At 38.6% G+C, this 18,243-nt stretch overlaps 1 protein-coding gene across 19 annotated transcripts in view; it reads right to left on the bottom strand.

Annotated features, from left to right (window-relative positions):
• Positions 1 to 18,243, bottom strand: part of LOC117570006 (CUGBP Elav-like family member 4) — a 168,756-nt gene that overhangs the window by 8,943 nt on the left and 141,570 nt on the right. For all 19 annotated transcript variants that reach the window (XM_034251404.2, XM_034251408.2, XM_034251413.2 and 16 more), the window contains 3 exons: positions 2,117 to 2,260; positions 1,762 to 2,035; positions 908 to 1,006 (listed from right to left, as the gene is read on the bottom strand). In XM_034251404.2, the coding sequence (XP_034107295.1) occupies positions 908 to 1,006; positions 1,762 to 2,035; positions 2,117 to 2,260 (517 nt within the window). The remainder of the gene's footprint in view (positions 1 to 907; positions 1,007 to 1,761; positions 2,036 to 2,116; positions 2,261 to 18,243) is intronic.

Raw genomic sequence — 18,243 nt, 5'->3', positions numbered from 1 at the left:
GTTCTTAGACTTTACAAAAGTTACTTGAACATGGAACATTATTAAGGATTTTACAAACTGTTGAACGGAAACATTTGAAATAATTAAAGATCTGTTTTTAAATGGATTTCGCAAAAAAATGTTAAACGTTTAACATTGAACAACAGATTTGCATATACGACGTTCTTCATATATTTGACACAAAAATGAAAAACAAACTAAGAATACGAATTTAAACCGAAAAGCCATCGAAAGCATTGAGGAATCGTTTTCAAATATGACAGAAAGAGGAAATAACCCTTAGAACAGTCAGTGTATTACGAAAATCTGCAACATATTTGAAAGCAATTCCTCAATCCTTTGGAAAACAAATGAAATATGTATATATAGAAGTTAGAGTTATATATAACACTTTACTAACAATATATATTTATGGCATGACACAACAATTATTAATTATTTCAATAAAAACAATTATGAATGATTGAGCTGTTTTATTCTGTTGTTATTGTTTTCTTTTTTTATATATGGTTTATATATAGATAAATTTCTTTTGCCTGCCATATATAGTGGCAACAGATTTGGGGTCTAATTATGATGAGACACTCTATGACAATGGCAATGAATGAAACAACATGTGAGTGACAGAGATAAAGAGACAGAGAGTGAGAGAGCATTTTATAGGGAGAGAAAGTGAGAGAAAAACGAGAAAGTTGGGGGGCAGTGTTTGCTGGGCTAATCATGACGTAATAAATTCAGAAATTGAATTTAATTGATGTATTTTGTGCCTAGAAAAAAAGTTGCACTCTAACCAATTTAATTACTTTCATTTTTTTTGGGGGTTTGGGGGTGGGTAGAGTTGGGTAACCATATAAATAAAATGTCTTAAATCAGTAAGTCTAAATCTAGCCTGCGTGAGGGAACTTACCAACTCCTGGAAATGGTGGCAAACCAGGGAAGGCATGTTGCAGTGCAGCAGCATCGCCATTTGGCAAACCTTGTGGTGGTATGGTCAGATGCAGCGGATCTGTGGGATATATAGAGTATATAGAAATAGGATAAATGTAGAAAACTGATGTATATAAATATGGTTGTTTATTCAAATAAATTATACTTGAGTTTATTAAATGTAGAGTAATTGTTAATTATAAATACTCATCGATCTAACTTTACTTTATATCTTCGGCAATAAATATTAGATATCTAACAAAAGCAATTTACTGAATTTAGTTACAAATATTGAGAATTAATTGAGGCCTATCATACAAATATGTATGCTATAATATTGAGCGAATAGTTGATATTGGAAATTAGAAATATTGGAAATTAGAAATATTGGTCAATAAAATTGTCTAATTTTTATAAATATCTACAACAGTAAATAAAAGATAGCAAATTTATTAAACGTTGTGATAATTTACTAAACGACATCATCGCATTGATTTATTATAGATGGAAAAGTTTAGCTAGTTTTATTGATTGTCGGGACTTAATTACATTTCTTGACAATTTCGTATCTTTAGCATACTATGGTATTTTGTTTTCTATATAATACAAGTAGTATATACATATATATTCAAAATAGGTATATTTTCATTATTTTTCAGTATATAAATATGGTATATTTTTACAATAATTTCGTATCGTCTTAGATTTGAATTTAGTAGTATATCGAAATATGGCTCTTAGTATATTTAAGAACTTTTGGTATATAAATTCGGTATATTTTAACAATAATACCATACTGTATGTTTATTTCTTATAAATGTGTGAGCTACTTACGTGGGAATGCCGTTTGTGGAATGCCATTCGTGAAGACACCATCCGCAACTGAAGCAGCTGCAGCGGCGGCTGCTGCGCCACCTGGCTGACCATTGGGCGTATTGGCGCCCATGTTGAAGTTGGGCATCGTCGGCGATGGCAGCGACGGTGGCTGGCCGGTGCCATTGAGGCCATGAGGTATTTGCGTTGCCAATGCGGCCATTGGATTCATGTATGCGGCTGCCGAGCCAGGAGCTGTGGCCGCAGCGGCCATCAGAGCCGCTTGCTGTTGTTGCTGTTCACAAGGAAGACAAATGGCAATTAGGTAACGAGCTCAAAGGGAATGGGAGTGGGAGTGGGGAGTAGAGCTACTTACCTGCGCGTAAGCACCGTACGGTCCAAATTGATTAAAGACAAAAGGATTCAATAGGTTCATATGACCGGCCATTTGCTGCATGCGTCTTATTTGTCGCTCTTTCTCCGTGTCGGCGTATTTGACAACCAGGCTGGAGGATGCACCCTGCGAAGAGCCAAGTAAATGATAAAGAAAGAGACTTGAGTATGAGTGCCAATGGTATTGCATATTTATAGGCGGCTTTTCCGTTTCCTCCGGAGAGGAAATCCTATTACAGGCCATTATTTTGTGCCTTGTCATTTGACGACATCGCTGTCTTGTTTTTACCTGTGTGTGCAATGGCCTCATTCTCCGAACACTGAGCACTCAGTGTTCACTGTGCTTTTGTTACGCTCATTATTATCATATTATATTTTATATGCTTTTGTTATAAGACAACAACAGCAACAACAAAAAGGTAAAAATATCGCTCGTAAATAACAAAATAATTGGCAACGCACTTCAATTTGCATTTCCATTGAAATCGGCTTACAAGCAGCTTGCTCCATAATAGCACAAAAGTTCCGCCCCCAAATTTCCCTTCCTATTGAGCAGCCACCATACTTTATATATATACGAGTATACGAATTCTCCTATTTTCTCGGTTGAACATTATGTTATCTATTGTCGACTGTCATTGATTTTGAAACATTGCAACAAAGACATCGCCTAGGCCTCTGTCACCTTTCCTCCAACATTGCCTGCTTTGATGTCAATTAATTAGCATAATAATGGTCGCTTCACATTTCGCACTTTGCCCATCACCATCACCCATCCACCTCCTCAACTGGAGGGCTGGATGACAATTGAAGCGACGACAACATTTCATGTGCCTGGGCATTTCGTTTTGTTATAATTAAGACGTTTTGCAGATGAGTTGCCTGTTTTTGTAATAGGAAACCATTGCTGAATGAGACTATCGAGCGAGAGAAGGAGGAGGAGTAGGAGGAAGCTTTTATGATTTTGCAAATCATTAATCAAAGTAACAATGATATTATGTTGCATAATTTTAGGAGCACACTCTCTGCCTCGCTGTGTGTGTTTGTGTGGGGAGAGTGTGTTGTTAATGAGACTATAGGAAAACAGGTGCTCCATGTACATAGTTATCCGCCTTGCACACAATTTTAATTAATGAAATATGAAACTCAAGTTTATGCAAAGGCCATGATACGAAACGAAGCAGCAACCTGGCAACCCCCAAGGGGTGGAGAGGGGCGGGGAGGGAGAGGGAACACAGACCTGCGAGCAATGTGAAACTATACGAGTATTCTTCCCCCTACCTCCTCCTCCACCCCTTATCGTAGTAGCTCTAGCATCCCTAACCTGGCCAGGCCATGTAATGAGTTTTAATGAGCAACCACCGAACATTAGACTATGAGCATGGACCACGAACCAACGAGGATAATGCATCATGCCGAACTGTTTATGAGCAGCAAATGCTTGCCTGAACTGCCATTTATTTCCATGAAAGTAATCTGAGGCATCTTTAAGTTGCAAATAATAGGCTTAAAGTGTTCCGCCAAGAGCCAAGCTACTGGTAATTGTAATTGCAAGAAAAGCCAGCGAGAAATCAAGAGTGGGGAAAATATATACAAGTATTTTTTTATTTTTGAGAGTAAATAAAATAGAATGTAATCAATTCTTCATATACATTTTTATTTCGCTCAACGAAAAAGATTAGGTTAAGAAGTTTAAATATACACAAAAAGCTTATTTGGTGATATAGAAAATTGGATGAAGTTTTAAGTTCTAAATAAAATGAGTAAATTAAAATAAAAATGTATATCTTTTTATAAAAATAAAACTAAATATAAATAATAGAAATAATATAAACTGATATGAAATAATTTACAGTTTGAGTTCATAGTCCTTCAAATGGAAAACTATTTGCGTTTTTATAAATTTATTAACTCATTCAACCAGAAAAAGCACACAAAATGTGATCAAAATGACAAAAACCACTTTAATACTCTTTAAAGAAATTTATATTCATTTATTTCCAAGTATATAGAAGCAAATATATAATTCTTTAAATATTATTAAAGTGCTCGTTGTCAATGCGAGCACTTTTTGTGTATCCACAACTTTAATTGCTGTCACTTTAAACAATTTCCTGCCAGAATTTTTGGCAGGCAATTTTAAACAAGAGCAATAACGAGAGCGGCAGAGGCAACAGCAGACATTAATTGAAGTGCACTTCCTTTCAATTTTCGCCAACAAATTACAGCATATCAACAACAGCAGCAACAGCAGCAGCAGCAACATGGCAAGCACACACACATTAGCACACACACACACACTCTCGCACTCACAAAGAGGAGTCCTTACACATACGGAGGCCTCAACGAGTGTTCGTCCTGTGTGTGTGTGTGTCGCCCGTCGCCCTCATTTTTCGCTCCCACGCTCTTATCCTTGCTGCTTGCTGCTGTTAATTTCATATTTCGAAACATGACACTTTCACACTTTGGCTAATTTAAAAGCATACAAAATGGTGGCCAACACACGCACGAGCTGCTGCTGGTTGTTGCCTCATTTCGTGACGAATGTGCTTTGTAGCAGCTGCTGCTGTTGCATGTGGCACTCATACACACACACACACATACACAAAAGGCGGCGAATCCTTTTCGCGCATACCATATGCAACGCTTGTCCTCCTAGACATCATCGTCTCTTGTTAAATTGTCGCCTGACACCTCGCTAATGTCATCACCATTTGCTGTTGCACGTTGCGAGTTGTTGTGAGTTGCTCATTGCGCGTTGCGCGTTGAGAGTCAGCCACATTATTACTGTAATTATGTTGGCCGTGTAAACGTCATTAGGCGTTTTAGTTGCGCCCTGGCTCCACACAGAACGTGCCCCAATCCCAAAACCGTGTAGCGCGACAATGTTGTCGACTCCTTGTCGTCCCAGTTGTACGTTGTCCTTGTAAATCTTTCAACATATTGCAACGGACAAATTGCTGGCATTATACTCGCACGCATTCAAGTGTTAGAGGTGCCACCAATTATTGCAACGCATGGCAAGTGTAACTCTCGTTCAAGCGGAAGTTATTATACTACATACTATACTACATATTATTTTCAAGAGTTTGAACAAAGTATCACTTAGGTGAACTTTTCGAAAGTTGCACTTAGTTGCAGTATTGTTTGCAACTTAAATTGCATAAAGATTGATGCTACTTTAGCCGACAAAATGAACAACTACAGCTGAAACTTTGACTAGTTTAAATCAATATTTTGTGTATTTGAGTTTAGTGTATATTTCAAGAAATACCTAACTTTAAACAACAGATACCTTTCCTAAATCTATATATACGACAAAAAAGAAAGAAATATACTAAACATCCTAAAAGTATGCTACACGTTTTGAACGCAATCTTGTCTTTTACACCCATCATTCATAATTGAATTTGTCTTTTCATCGCTTAATTTGGCCAATTGAGTGCTTGACATTTATAATCCCATTCGGAGCCATTCAATTGCTTAATCTTTTCTATTTCAAATTATTGCCCAAACTTCAGCGCCATGCTGTAATTAGCCTCGTTCTTCAATCTGCCCCAAAGAGAAAGACAACATGCAGTGCAACAGGCACATTCACATGTACAAAACCACAAAAGCTCATAAATTAATTCATTAACGTCAATTTGATAGCCTTATAATCCCTGGGTCGCATGTCTTGTGGCTGGGCGGTTGCCAATTTGTTGGGCAACCACAAAAGCTAAAAAACCCAGAATTATGCCTTGTAAGTCAGCGAAGTCAATATAAACCGTTTATTATATGCTATGTGTGCAGTTGTTTGGCTGCCACTTCCGTTTCCTGAAGACAACGACGATGTCGACGACGACACGAAATTCGCATTCAAGTGAATTGCTGCGCCAAATGAAATGAAAAATTCAACACGACACTGAAGCATGGCGAAGCACGCCCCAGGCAGCAGGCAGCAAGCAGGCTGAAGCTGAAAACTCCAAGGACTGAATGCAACAGGCAGCAGGCTGCCACTTGCCGTCCGTTCGTTCGTCCGTCCGCAATCGTTTCGGCAAGAGCCAACTAACAAGCCAAAACTACTAACAGGAGGCCGACGTCAATTCTGGACTGGTGCCAGGCGGCACTTTTGGCAGCAATCGCATGTTGCATGCCACTTGCTTTTGCGGCACGGTCTCGCAAACGTGACGCCATTAGCTTGGGCCTCTGGCTTATACTCTCTCTCTGTCTGTCTTTCACTTAGCTTCGGTCGAGGCGTTACCATTTTGGCACTTGGCAATATATATATATATATTATTTTTTTCACTTTATTGTTTTTTAATGCTCGTTGCTCAAAGTTTTTGCCAGTTTTTGTGCTTTTGGCAAAGTTTCAAACCACACGACGAGGCCAAAAGCCGTAGAGTGTTGTTGGCCAATTACAATTGAAGGCTTACAGTGCATTTAAAAAGTAATTTGTCTGCCAGCCGCCCAAAAGCCGCGCACGTATTTATATTTAAATGCAAATGCACCGGCATCGAAACAACTACTATCAAAAGCTGAGAGAGGGACACATGATAAACCTGTTGGCCCTCTATGGGGCTCTAGACACGGGTGTAATCACAGCTACCCGTCGTGCCGTGTTCACTAATGGCGGCTACAAGCCGCAAGCTCTGAACTCCAACCCAGGGAAAAGCTCTTTCAGTTGTGCGCCAACGATTACAAGGGCGCTGAAAATGCAGGCAGCTCAGAGGACAACATACACATAATAAACTGGCGTGTATGCAACGTTCAACGTTCCGAGCTGTCGTCCTGGCTGGAGTCCTTTACGTGTCGGGGGACATGTTAACATGGCAGAGAGTCGTGCCAAAAAATTATTATTCCCGCCTCGACGCTGCGTTTTTGTGTGTGCAACCTGCGACTGCGACTCTACTGAGCGTCGATTTGTCAACGCCTAAAAGGACAACATATTTCTCTCTCAATTTGCAAACAGCAACAGCAAAAAATAAATACTATTAATACAAAAAACCAAAAATAAGAGAGGAGTAAACTAGCAAACAAATTGGCGGCAAATGGTTTTAACAAATGAATTATATACGAGTCCGACGTGTGCACTTTTATTATATGTTTTGTCCGCATTCGTTTTGCAACTGATTTGCATTTAATAGTTTATTTTTAATACGAAAAATTGTTATATTTATTTTTATTTGTATTTTTTTTTAAGCACCCGCCGGCTGGCCGCAGCTTGTTTTAATTGCTAAATGAATTGGCCCGAATGCCTGTGTCGTCGTGCATTTGTTTAATGGCCAGCCATTTTTATATATCAATTAAAGCAGCGACAATAAAATATTTCATCTCTTTGCCATACCCTGCAAACATTAAATGGGTATAAAAGTGCTCATAAAATAGAATCTGCTGAGTATTTATCAGTTGTTGTTTAAGTTTTACAAATTGTCAAAGAGATCGCAATAAATGAAATTAAGAAATTAAAATACTTTAGGTCAATAAAAGGTATTTCTCGGTCGTTTATTCCCCATATAAACATATTGATGTGTATGATTTATTTCACCAAAAAAAATGTACACGCATAAATTTAGAGCTAAATGGATTTACGTTTGGAAATTCGGCGGCTAAAATTGCTATTGACGGGGGCTTAATGGAAGTGCTTTATAAAGGTGTTAAATTGTACAGCACGTTGAGAGAACAATTAACTGCCTAACGGCATTTTGCTTTAATTGTTGATATTTTCCATTTAAATTCCTACTTAGGAGCTGTGAAAATACATCACAAATAAGAATAATAAATCAAGCATATTTTTCTATTCATTACTTGAACTTTTCGCCTACTGTTAAATGCTTTGAACCTATTGTCATTATTTCCATTGAATGTCTCTATGCAGAATCGATGGCTATGACAAACGCCAAACAACTGGCAACGACTTTTTCAATTAATTTCCATTTAGAACACCAAAAAAAAAAGAAAAAAAAAGAGAGAATCGAGAAGAGAAGAAAATGCGAAAAGTAAGCCCCAAACTCTCAATAGCAGTTGTACAACTTACAGCAAAGTGGGCAAAAGTAGCAGTAAAACTAATTACAAATTCATTTTCAGATTTTAATTTTGCTGTCAGCTCCAGTCTCGAGTCCAACAAACAGTCGACTCGACCGCATCCAAGTCCAGACCACTCAGCGGGGCAGCGAATTTTCCTAACCGCGCGCAACGTCAAAACAAAACGTGAAATGTGGAAGGGAAAACGAGGAGGGAAAACTCTACTCAAAAGCACCACATAAACCACAAGCCGAGTAAGTAATCTTTTCCGCCAAATAAATCACACCATCGAGTAACAAAAAAAAAAAAAAACGAAGAAAATAAATAATAAAGAACTGCGACTGCAAGTCAAATTAGTGTAAAATGCCACTAAGCTACCTAAAAGTATGCTATGCATTAACTGTAGAGCGATGGCAAAAAAATTTACGTACTATGCGAAAAGTTAGTTACTTTGGGGCCAAAGTTGCGACGCGCTGTTAACCGCAGTGTTGGCCACGCCAAGGCTTCCCCAATGTGTGTGAGAGAGAGAGAGAGGGAGAGAGCGACAGATAGAGACAGACATACAGACAGACAGAAAGACTGAGGCAGACAGGCGTTGCATACATTAAACAACTTTTGGCTCATTGCATTTGGCCCCGGCTCGGAGTGCGGCATCAAAAGGCAGCCAAATGGAGCAGGCGAAGCGTAAAATGCGGGCAAGCAAAAAGCGCGAACCATTTTCAGAACGTAGACGAGGACGAGGACGACAACGGCGTTGACAATGCAACTTGGTCGTGGCCAAAATGAAAAACTTATTTAATTTACTTTGCTTTTTGCCGCAGCCAGCAATTTAATTCAATTAAGCGCTGAGAGTTCCTTTAGATACAGCTTTAAAAAAGGGCGGCCTAACAAACAATCAAAGGACCTCAAAGTATATGTGCAAAGAAAAGTGACAAAGAGACAGACTGAGAGAAAGAGTAAGAGAGAAAAGCACTTAACACAAGTAAAAGAATTAAAAGCTTTAGAACTCAGTAAACTAGACTCCAAAAAACTATCACAAATTTATCCTTTGTCAGTTGTAAGACACGATTCTCACAAAGTTTATTATCGATTTATTTTTGTGGGGTTTCGATTTTAATTTAATTAATACAAAGCTAAAATTAATCTATATCTTATATAATATACAACAAGATTTAAAATTAATTCCTTTTTTATTCTTTTATTGTTATTGTAATAAATATATCAAAAACGTATTTTTATAGCTCCACTTTTAGTTTTCTTATAATGTAAAATAAGATATTTTTAAGGGCAGAACTTTGAAGTGTTAGCAGCTTATTTATATTTGATATGTGTATGTACTTTTCAAATATTTGCTATAGTATTTCTTTAACTTTAAGCGGCATTCTAATAAGCAATCAACAGGCGACACACACGAAGATATGCCAAGAATGCGACAGCAAAAGTTTAAAGGCAAGTTGTACTTGCAGTTGTTGGCTTGGACACCAGGACAATTCCCAAGTAACGCCCCTCAGCTCCGGTCGTAACGCTCAAGTCCATTTAGCCGTTCGTATCTTGTGCCTGGCCTTCGCATGCCTTGTTGCACTTGTCTTGCATACTTCTGGGCGCAGCCAAAAGACAAGAGAAATAGTTGAAGGGGAAGTCTGAGAGCTGAGCACATGCCATGAACTTGGCATTTTGTTATCATAGCTGTTGTTGTTGTTGTTGTTGTTGCTGTTCTTATGGGTATAAATGTCGCCAGAGCCACACAGTTTACTCAAGCAAATGGTTGGCTCAACACCGGCAAAAGGACGCCAGGCCAGGCAGGATATTACATGCAAGCATGATTGAGTTTCGAGCACTCGTATACTCGTTGCAAGGAAGCGGACAATTCCATAAATTTAATGTCGGAAAACTGTGTGCAAAAAGTTGTTGGAACTGATTTTAGCATAGCATTGCAACAAATTGAATTTAGTGGCGGCAAGAACCCAACGACTGAGCCTCTAATGCACTTAAAATCAAAGTGCGTTCAACACACAGCTGCAAAACAAGAGGCAAAAAAAGCAAACAGGAAACGAACAACTACAAAAAATAAAACTAGAAACCTAAACTATGACTAAGGACTAGCAAAGGATGCGCTCCGACTGTCTGCTGCGTTTTTTTGTGCTTGATTGAACAGAATGTTGCCAGGCCAAATTTAATTTACGACTCTCAGCCAGAGCAAGACAGCTATATTGAGTGTGAGAGAGAGAAAGAAAGAAAAGTCTACTGGGAGCATGAATATTTCATTTTCAGTTTTTGGGCTCGCATAAAAAGAAGTTGCAGACGCCTAAAAAGCAGTTGTAATTGCGCATTGCAGTCGTAAACAATTTACAGTCGAAATTGTTAATAAAATTATCAAATATTATATTTATGGTCAGTGTAATGGGCAGCAGCGGTCAGAGCTGACTGCAGATTTGCTTCTGCCTTCTCTCAACCAACTCGTTGGCTTTTTATGGTGGCAGTTTAATTTGCTGCTTTGGTTTTACGAGCTGTTGATGCGATAGTTGTTTTTGTTGGCCATGGGGATAAGTAGAGTAACGGTAAGTGCCCAGTTTTATTTGGTTGGGTGATAATCCCCGAGTGATTCGCATACCAAAATCAACTCTTTAAAGAGTGCTGAGTGAAACGTGCGAATACTATGAAATAAAATGTTTCTATTAAGAAGGGAAGTTGTTGCTGAAGTGCTTTATTGTATAGCATATCATTTAGATGATGGCCTCATCTGCAACAGTCTTTAGGTAAATTACTAAATTTTCTTTAGAGATATAGTCATAAATATAATTAAATAAGATTATAATAGTCTTTAGGTAAATTACTGGATCATTAACTTTATTGGTTTAGAACATTGTTCATAATAATTTAAATGAAGTAATTCTCTTACAGCAATTAGATCTTTTCTGGATGTTTGGCAAAAACAAAACGCTGGCTTATTATACACAACCTTGCGCACCTTTTAGTCGGGGGCTAATGAATCAACATAATAAACAAAATTGGCCACACAACACGCGCGCGTCTCTAGATCCAATTAGCCCAATAACCAAGCGAATGAGTTTGAATACTGGTGTTCAATGTGCTGACCAGTTGCGTGCCAAATTTTAAGCCGCAAACAGCAAAAACATTTCGAAAGGACACATCAAATGCAGGCACAGTCACAGGACTTACTGGACACAGTTGCAGCGAGTGAAAATTGCACAAAAATATTTTGCAAAAACTAGGAAACTAAAATCCAAATGAAAATATTATTAAATTCAATTGGGCAAACATTACTGTAACCATGGCCGTGGCACACACACACACGTACACACACAGCGAGCAATAAAAGGAGCAAAGGAAGGAAGAGAGAGGAACATATGTGTGTGCGTGTGTGTGTGGATGCAACATGGCGTCCATTTGGCAACGGCCGCCGCAACAAACGACCAAAAATTGCATTGCCATTTTTACGCGCAATTTGTTTTGCGGAAATATTGTGAAAGTTTTTGAGGGGGCGAGCGACAACGACACAGTCAGAAGGCACGACGACAACTGGACAGACGACATATATGTATGAAGTACATACATTCGTGTATATATAGACCGGGGACAGGCTGCCACGTTGGCGACATTTGGCCAAATTGCACACTAATGTGTGTGCGTGTGTGCGGGTGTGTGTTTGTGCCTGGCTAGAGCCAAATTGCCAACGGGCAAATGGCCACAAATGTTTTATATATTTTTATTTGCTGCATGTGCGTTGATTTCTGATTGTTATATAACATTTCATTTAATGCGTGATTTTAAACCCCCAGCGAAAGACATCAAAATAGCAGTCGCACTCCCCTTCTCTCTCTCTCTCCATCTCTCTCCCTGTCTGTCTCTCTTCACATTTCAATGTCTATATTACGTCTGCCTTAATTTAATCATTCGAAATCTGTGCATTCTGTGTGTGGACCCGCCCAAATGCAGTAAGCACAAATCGCTTTGTGTCAAGCCGCAGTTTTGGCCAAAAAAATGCAGAGAGCATGGAGCAAAAAAGTAACATCAGAATCATGGCAAATCTTTTCTAACTATTTGCAATTCAAGCATAAGTCTGCCAGAGTCTGAAACTCGCATTCTGCCCGAATGGAGTTGCATATGCAAAAAGCGAATGCTCCACCCACAGGCTACAAATCTTGCAATGAATATATTTGCCCCAAAATGCCAGCTGGTTGCAGACACAGTCTCACAGTCTCTCCTTTCATGTCCTTCACTCTCCGACCGTCTGCAGCGGGATTGCATACTTCTAGGCGTTTGGCGTGAAACGTTTTACTTTTGGGCAAACTCTGCCCTGATAAACGAGTGTCGTCAAATTGCGCGGCACACGCCTCGCTTACCTGCCACACACAAACTGCATATATGTAGTGGTGTCTCCTTCTTGGCGGTTTATATTTTGACAATTTTTTATGCTCACCCACACACACACACACTATCAGTCTTTTACTGCCTTACTCCACGCAGGCAAATTGCTAGCGGAAATGATAGACGGCAGTCGGTAGTACATAGTTTTCTAGGCAATTTATACAGTCGCATGTTCCTTTGTTGTCTGTGCGGATTCGAAACTGAGTTTCAGAACCGTCTGAACTGTTTCTTAAGTGCAGCCGTTAAGCTGCGCAAAGCCTAGAAAGCAATTCAACTGCACTTGAGCTTCAGTAGTTTTGTGACTGCGAGAATTTAAGGATATTGCTTTCATGATCACAATTTAAGATTGCAATAATTTGCTACAGTTTGCTACTGTTTTAAATCTATTTTACGAGTATTTACAAGACTTTAAAGTGAGTCTTATAATTGAAGTGCATTTAATTGAAATGGATCATGAAATGAAATGAATCCTTTGTGTAATTTAATTTAAAGGTTAACGTACTTTGTTGAGTGCGGTAAACAATTTACTCTGTTTTATAGATTTTAAAACTGTTAATATGGAAGTTGATATTTTTGCTAAAACACTTGAAATTAGCAACTTTAAATTATTATTCACAATCGATTCTTCAGCATAAATTTCAACTTCAGTACTTCAACATTTTGCTACCTAATGCCCAGTTAATTGGCAAACTTTGCATGATTTCAGGGAGCGAGCTTAAATCTTCAATAAAAATAGATTTGCAATGCATTTCATTATTCACTTCTTGGCAGTTGCAGTTCGAAACTTTATTTAAACATGCACACAGATAGACAGACATACAGTTGCTGCTTCTCTTACTTTGCTGTTGTACAAGCTACAAGCCGCTTCTGCTTGACTTGCTTATCATAACAAAAGTTGCATAGCAAAAACTCTGTTGAAAAAAAAAAAATGAGAACGTTGTCCGTTTGGGAGAGTCAAAACGAAAACGAAATAATATGCCAAAGCATTCTTCACTGATTCGGTGCTACGCGTTTTTGCACTTCAAAGTACTTCAAATCAATTTTCTTCACTTATTTTCATAAACCGCCAGCCGGCAGTCCTTTACCCTCCCCTCTTCGACAAATCCTGCCATCCCTGTTCCTGGACAGCCTGCGGACGCAACACAGAAGAGAAGAAAAAAAAATTTGCCAGAAAAGTTCAATTTTTGAAAAATATTTGCAAATTTCATTCACTGCGCTCGTCCATTCAAATTTCCTGCATTTATGTTGTTGTCCTTTAGGGACGCGCACGGCCAGAAATATGAGCGGAGCCAAAGGAAAGAGTAAGAAAGGCAAGAGAAAAAAAGTGAAAGAAATAAATGGAAATAAAGGACAAAACAGCAGCATGGCCCGAATAGCGAACAAGCGAGTCCAGCAGCTCAGCTGCTGTTGCTCCCTCGTCCCCTGCTGTCCTTCGAGCGTCTCTGTACCCTTGCCTCTTCTTGCTCTTCATTTTCGGCACATTTGCCCGAGCGCAAGGACCTTTTGTTATATTGAGAAGGCAGCAAGAAATTGCGCTAAGATGCTTATCCTTTTTTTTTTTTTTTGCTTTGCTCTTTCGTAGGAGCAAAAATGGTAAAAATGCTCCATTATTATTTTTATTACTTATTTGCTTTTAATACTTGACGATGGCGAGGGCCACGACTACGACTACGGCTATGACTACGGGAACGACGAACGTCATCCAATCTCAAAGCGGATGTCGTCTACTTTGCATTTTGAGCCGTTCTACTTGTATGCTTCCTGACGCTAGCCAGAACCCAACAATCCGGCATATTTTAAACGACGTCGCGTCGTTTCCCGCCTCCTCATCCTCATTCTCGAGCTCATCCTCGACCCGCCCCAAAATTATTATGCTAGTGTCCCTGGGTCGTCCCGTCGCACTTATTGAAAAATTCGCATCTCACATCAGACCAAAAAAAAGAAGATAAAGAACAAAAAAAAAAGGGAGAAATGGAAAAAGAATTTCTTTGGGCATCTGAGCTTCGATGACTTTCGCTTGGCTTCGATTTGGCTTGTCTTGACTTGGCTCTCTCACTGTCTTGTTGCAGTCCTGCCGACGGTCCTTTCCTTCTTCTGTACTGGCTCTTGTTTTAAGTGCAGCCCCTAGTTGGCTTTGTCGTCTGTGTTTATGCAAAAAATTTGTCTACTGTCTACTGTCTAAGGTTCTGCCTCCATCCATCCAGTACAGTCCAGTTGCCTCTTGGTTTGTCTTATTCTTTTGTTATTTCTTGTGCTTAAGTAGTTTTTGCTGTTTTTCATACTTTTAGCTTGTAATCACTGTCAATGTCGACCATTTTTTGTGTTTGTTGTTTCTGACATGCTGCTTAAATGCTTCTCAAGATTTAGCTACTTGATCTCTCTCGGCCACCCCAAAGTTATTAATAATAAGCTATACAAATTTCTCAGTGTCTAGTGCATAGATTGCATTTGAGATTGAAGAGCGAGCGAGCGAGTGTGGAGGACGGACCATTGCACTTACACAAAAAGGATGCCCAAAAGGGTTTCGTTTTTTCTTTTCTTGTTTTGCTACTGTTATGCAAATTTGTAGTACATACCTGGAACGATAAGAAAAAGAAGGAGAAGAGAATGGATATGAGTAAGTTGAATTTTAAGTGGATTTGTGCTAGCGTTGTCTAAATTTATGACTAAAGGGCACAGCACAGGTTAGACTGACGCTGAGACTGAGCTTTTGCGTTGGCCATCTAAAGACGGCTACAGAATTGATTCAATTATTATTGAATTGAGCTTTGAGCTCTTAAATCTAAAAATTGATATACGATTGGAGACGAACAAATCTCTATTAAGTTTTTCAATTTGCCATTACATCCGCTTTTGAGCACAATCAAATTTCGGTCAGCCTAAAACTATGCAACGTTTTCAATAGCTGCCCCTCCATTCAATTCGGTCAGCCTAAAACTATGCTTCGCTTTTAATAGCTGGAGCATTTATTGAACTTGGCGCTCTGAATGGGAAGCCCTAGTAAAATTTTAATAATAGCAAAAAGTTCAATTGGCATTTCAATATTGTCTTTGACCTTAGCCTTTTATCTAGAAAATGCATTGGCACAAATTGTAGGGGCGGTGACACGACACGCATTCAAACATACACACTCCAACCTCTAGAGCGACAGAGAGGGAGAGAAATATGGGGAAAACTCGAGGACAAGCAACAGCAACAACTAAAAGACGGGCGTGTGCGACTGGGCTGCGATGATATTATGAGTGTTGCTGGCATTTCAACGATTTTCAGTTTTCTTATTAAATATTCTAGAAATGTTTCGGAATCCAATGATTGTGCAATGGCATGTACGCGCGTCCCCCTCGCTTCCCATTCCTCCCAGTCTGAGTCTCAGTCTCACGATGCCCTCTTGAGCTGTGTGTGTGTGTGTGTGTGTGTGTGTGTGTGTGTGTGTGCGAGGGAAAAGCATTTTTCGCTTTCAAGCAGTTGGCAAGGGCATTGGGAGGAGGGGAGCTGCCAAATGTTGTTTGTCATTTTAAGGCAGTGCCATGGGTAACTAGTGAGCTGGAACTATGGCACAGAAGCAAAAGCAGCAGGAGCAACAGCAACAGCTTCGGCTTCGGCTTCAGCATCGGTAGCAATGGCAGCAAATGGCATTGCATGGGGGCTGGTAACTGAGGCAACAACAAAGTGAAAATGAAATGACTCGGAACGAATGACAAAGCAAGCATTTATATGGCAGAGAATGCTTAAGACTGCCAACGGAGCAGAGAGAGAGAGAGAGAGAGAAAGAGAAACAGAGAAGGGGCACGACCAAGTCAAATACACACATTCGTACTTTATGTACTCGTACCTTTTTGGCAGGCAATGAAGCATATCCTAATTGCCAAACAGAACTTTAAAGTTTCTTATTTCTTTTTTGGCATTTTTGCATTTTAAAGCAATGCTTTTAGGCCAAGTTTTCATTTATCAATGCCGACATTCTTTTAGGCGATCAATAAATAATTCAATAGTTGTCATATTTTGCAAGTGATTCTTCTTCGATAATGAACTGAATGTATTATAGACTTGCTTTTCATCTCCATTAAACATGAAAATATTTATAAGAATTTTGTTAATAATAAATTTCGAAATTGACCTTTTTATAAAAGCAGCTCTTTACGTAAGAAGTTAAATATTAAAGTAGTATCTTTCATAATAAATCAAAATGAAATGTGTTTACCTTTTGGGGGCATCAATGAAAAACAGCTAAATAAACAGATGAACATATGTGTGTGTGTGCTCAGTGAATTTATGCAACGCAAATCAGCGCATTTTACGATTGAACAAACATCACGCAACGCATCGCATTGCGAAATGCTTTGGCGATAAACAGTCAACTAATTTTGTCAAAAAATCACAGCAAAGCTATCACGCGAAAAAACGTGGAGAGATGAAAACTAATTTACAATTCGCCTGAGAGCAAAATTGCAATGTCAAACACACATACGCAAACGCACACACACATACACATATGCAGACAGGCCGCAATCGAGTGCAGTGTAAATATCCTGCGGTTTTTAGTTTATTATTAATTTTTGTCAACGAGTCCTGTCTGTATTTCTGCCCTGTCACTGATAATAAATTTTCACCAGCAAAAATAAATACATATTTATACATCTATGCTAAGCATATATGCAAGTGTGTGTGTGTGGCTATATATATATATATATATATATATATATATGTGTGTCTGTGCTTAGCGCGTTTTTGTTAGCATACTTTTAAGCGCCATTTAATTAATAACACCAAAATGCCCAGAGGCGGGAATTGTTTGCTGAAAATTTTCATATTAATTTCAGTGTTTTCGTTTTTTTTCTATTTTGTATTTTGTATTGCAGCAAGTAGCAAATTTTGTAACATATAATATACACGTAATTTTACAAGGTTGTTTTTTTTGCAACTGTTAATATTTCTTTGCATTTGCACATTTATTGAAATTATTTTCAAGTAATTCTTTATTTGGCCCAAGAGCTTTACAATTTTCGGTATCACTACACATTTTTGTGGCACTTTTTGTTTTGCTTTGTCATTTGGCTTTTGTGGAAACCAAAAGCGGAAATCACGCACATTGCGGTTAGAGTGCTGTCGACACGTGTGTGTGCGAGAGTGTGTGAGTGTGTGCACAGTTATTTACTTGATTAAAAATTAATAATTGCACACAAAACTGCATGCGGCTCTAGAGGAAAAAATAACAAATGTCTAACGGGTAAACAAAACAACATTTTTCGCACACGGATGCAATTTAATATTTTAAATATGTCAATTAAATGCTGTGAAATGAAGAGAGTGAGGCAACGGAGGGGGCGTAACCAGACAATCGCTGACAGGCGACTGGCTGCTGCTGTTTATAATAAATTATAAAATTTCGCAGCGCCATACATAAATTAAAACGAAATGCAACATATATTTATTGCACAGTTTGATAAATGTTTGAGTTGCACGCCATTTAAATTTATATTTTATACTTTTCGCCTCTAATGGAATTAGATGTGTTGCGCCTACAGTTTTTTTTTTCAATCGAAATGCGAATTTAATGTCATAGCATTTATTTGGTGCAATTTCTTTAAATTATATGAAATATAGTTGATCATGAAAGTTTGAGTTGTTTTAGATGGAGCTAATTTAATTTCTAATGGAATTCGATTTTTTTTTAATTTCCAATCGAATTGGGAGTTTAATTTCAATGCATTTATTTTG

Source organism: Drosophila albomicans, chromosome 3, assembly GCF_009650485.2.
Source record: "Drosophila albomicans strain 15112-1751.03 chromosome 3, ASM965048v2, whole genome shotgun sequence".
NCBI classification, from domain to species: domain Eukaryota; kingdom Metazoa; phylum Arthropoda; class Insecta; order Diptera; family Drosophilidae; genus Drosophila; species Drosophila albomicans.
The sequence above is the reverse complement of the archived record's forward strand: the minus strand, read 5'-3'. Positions and strand labels throughout refer to the sequence as shown.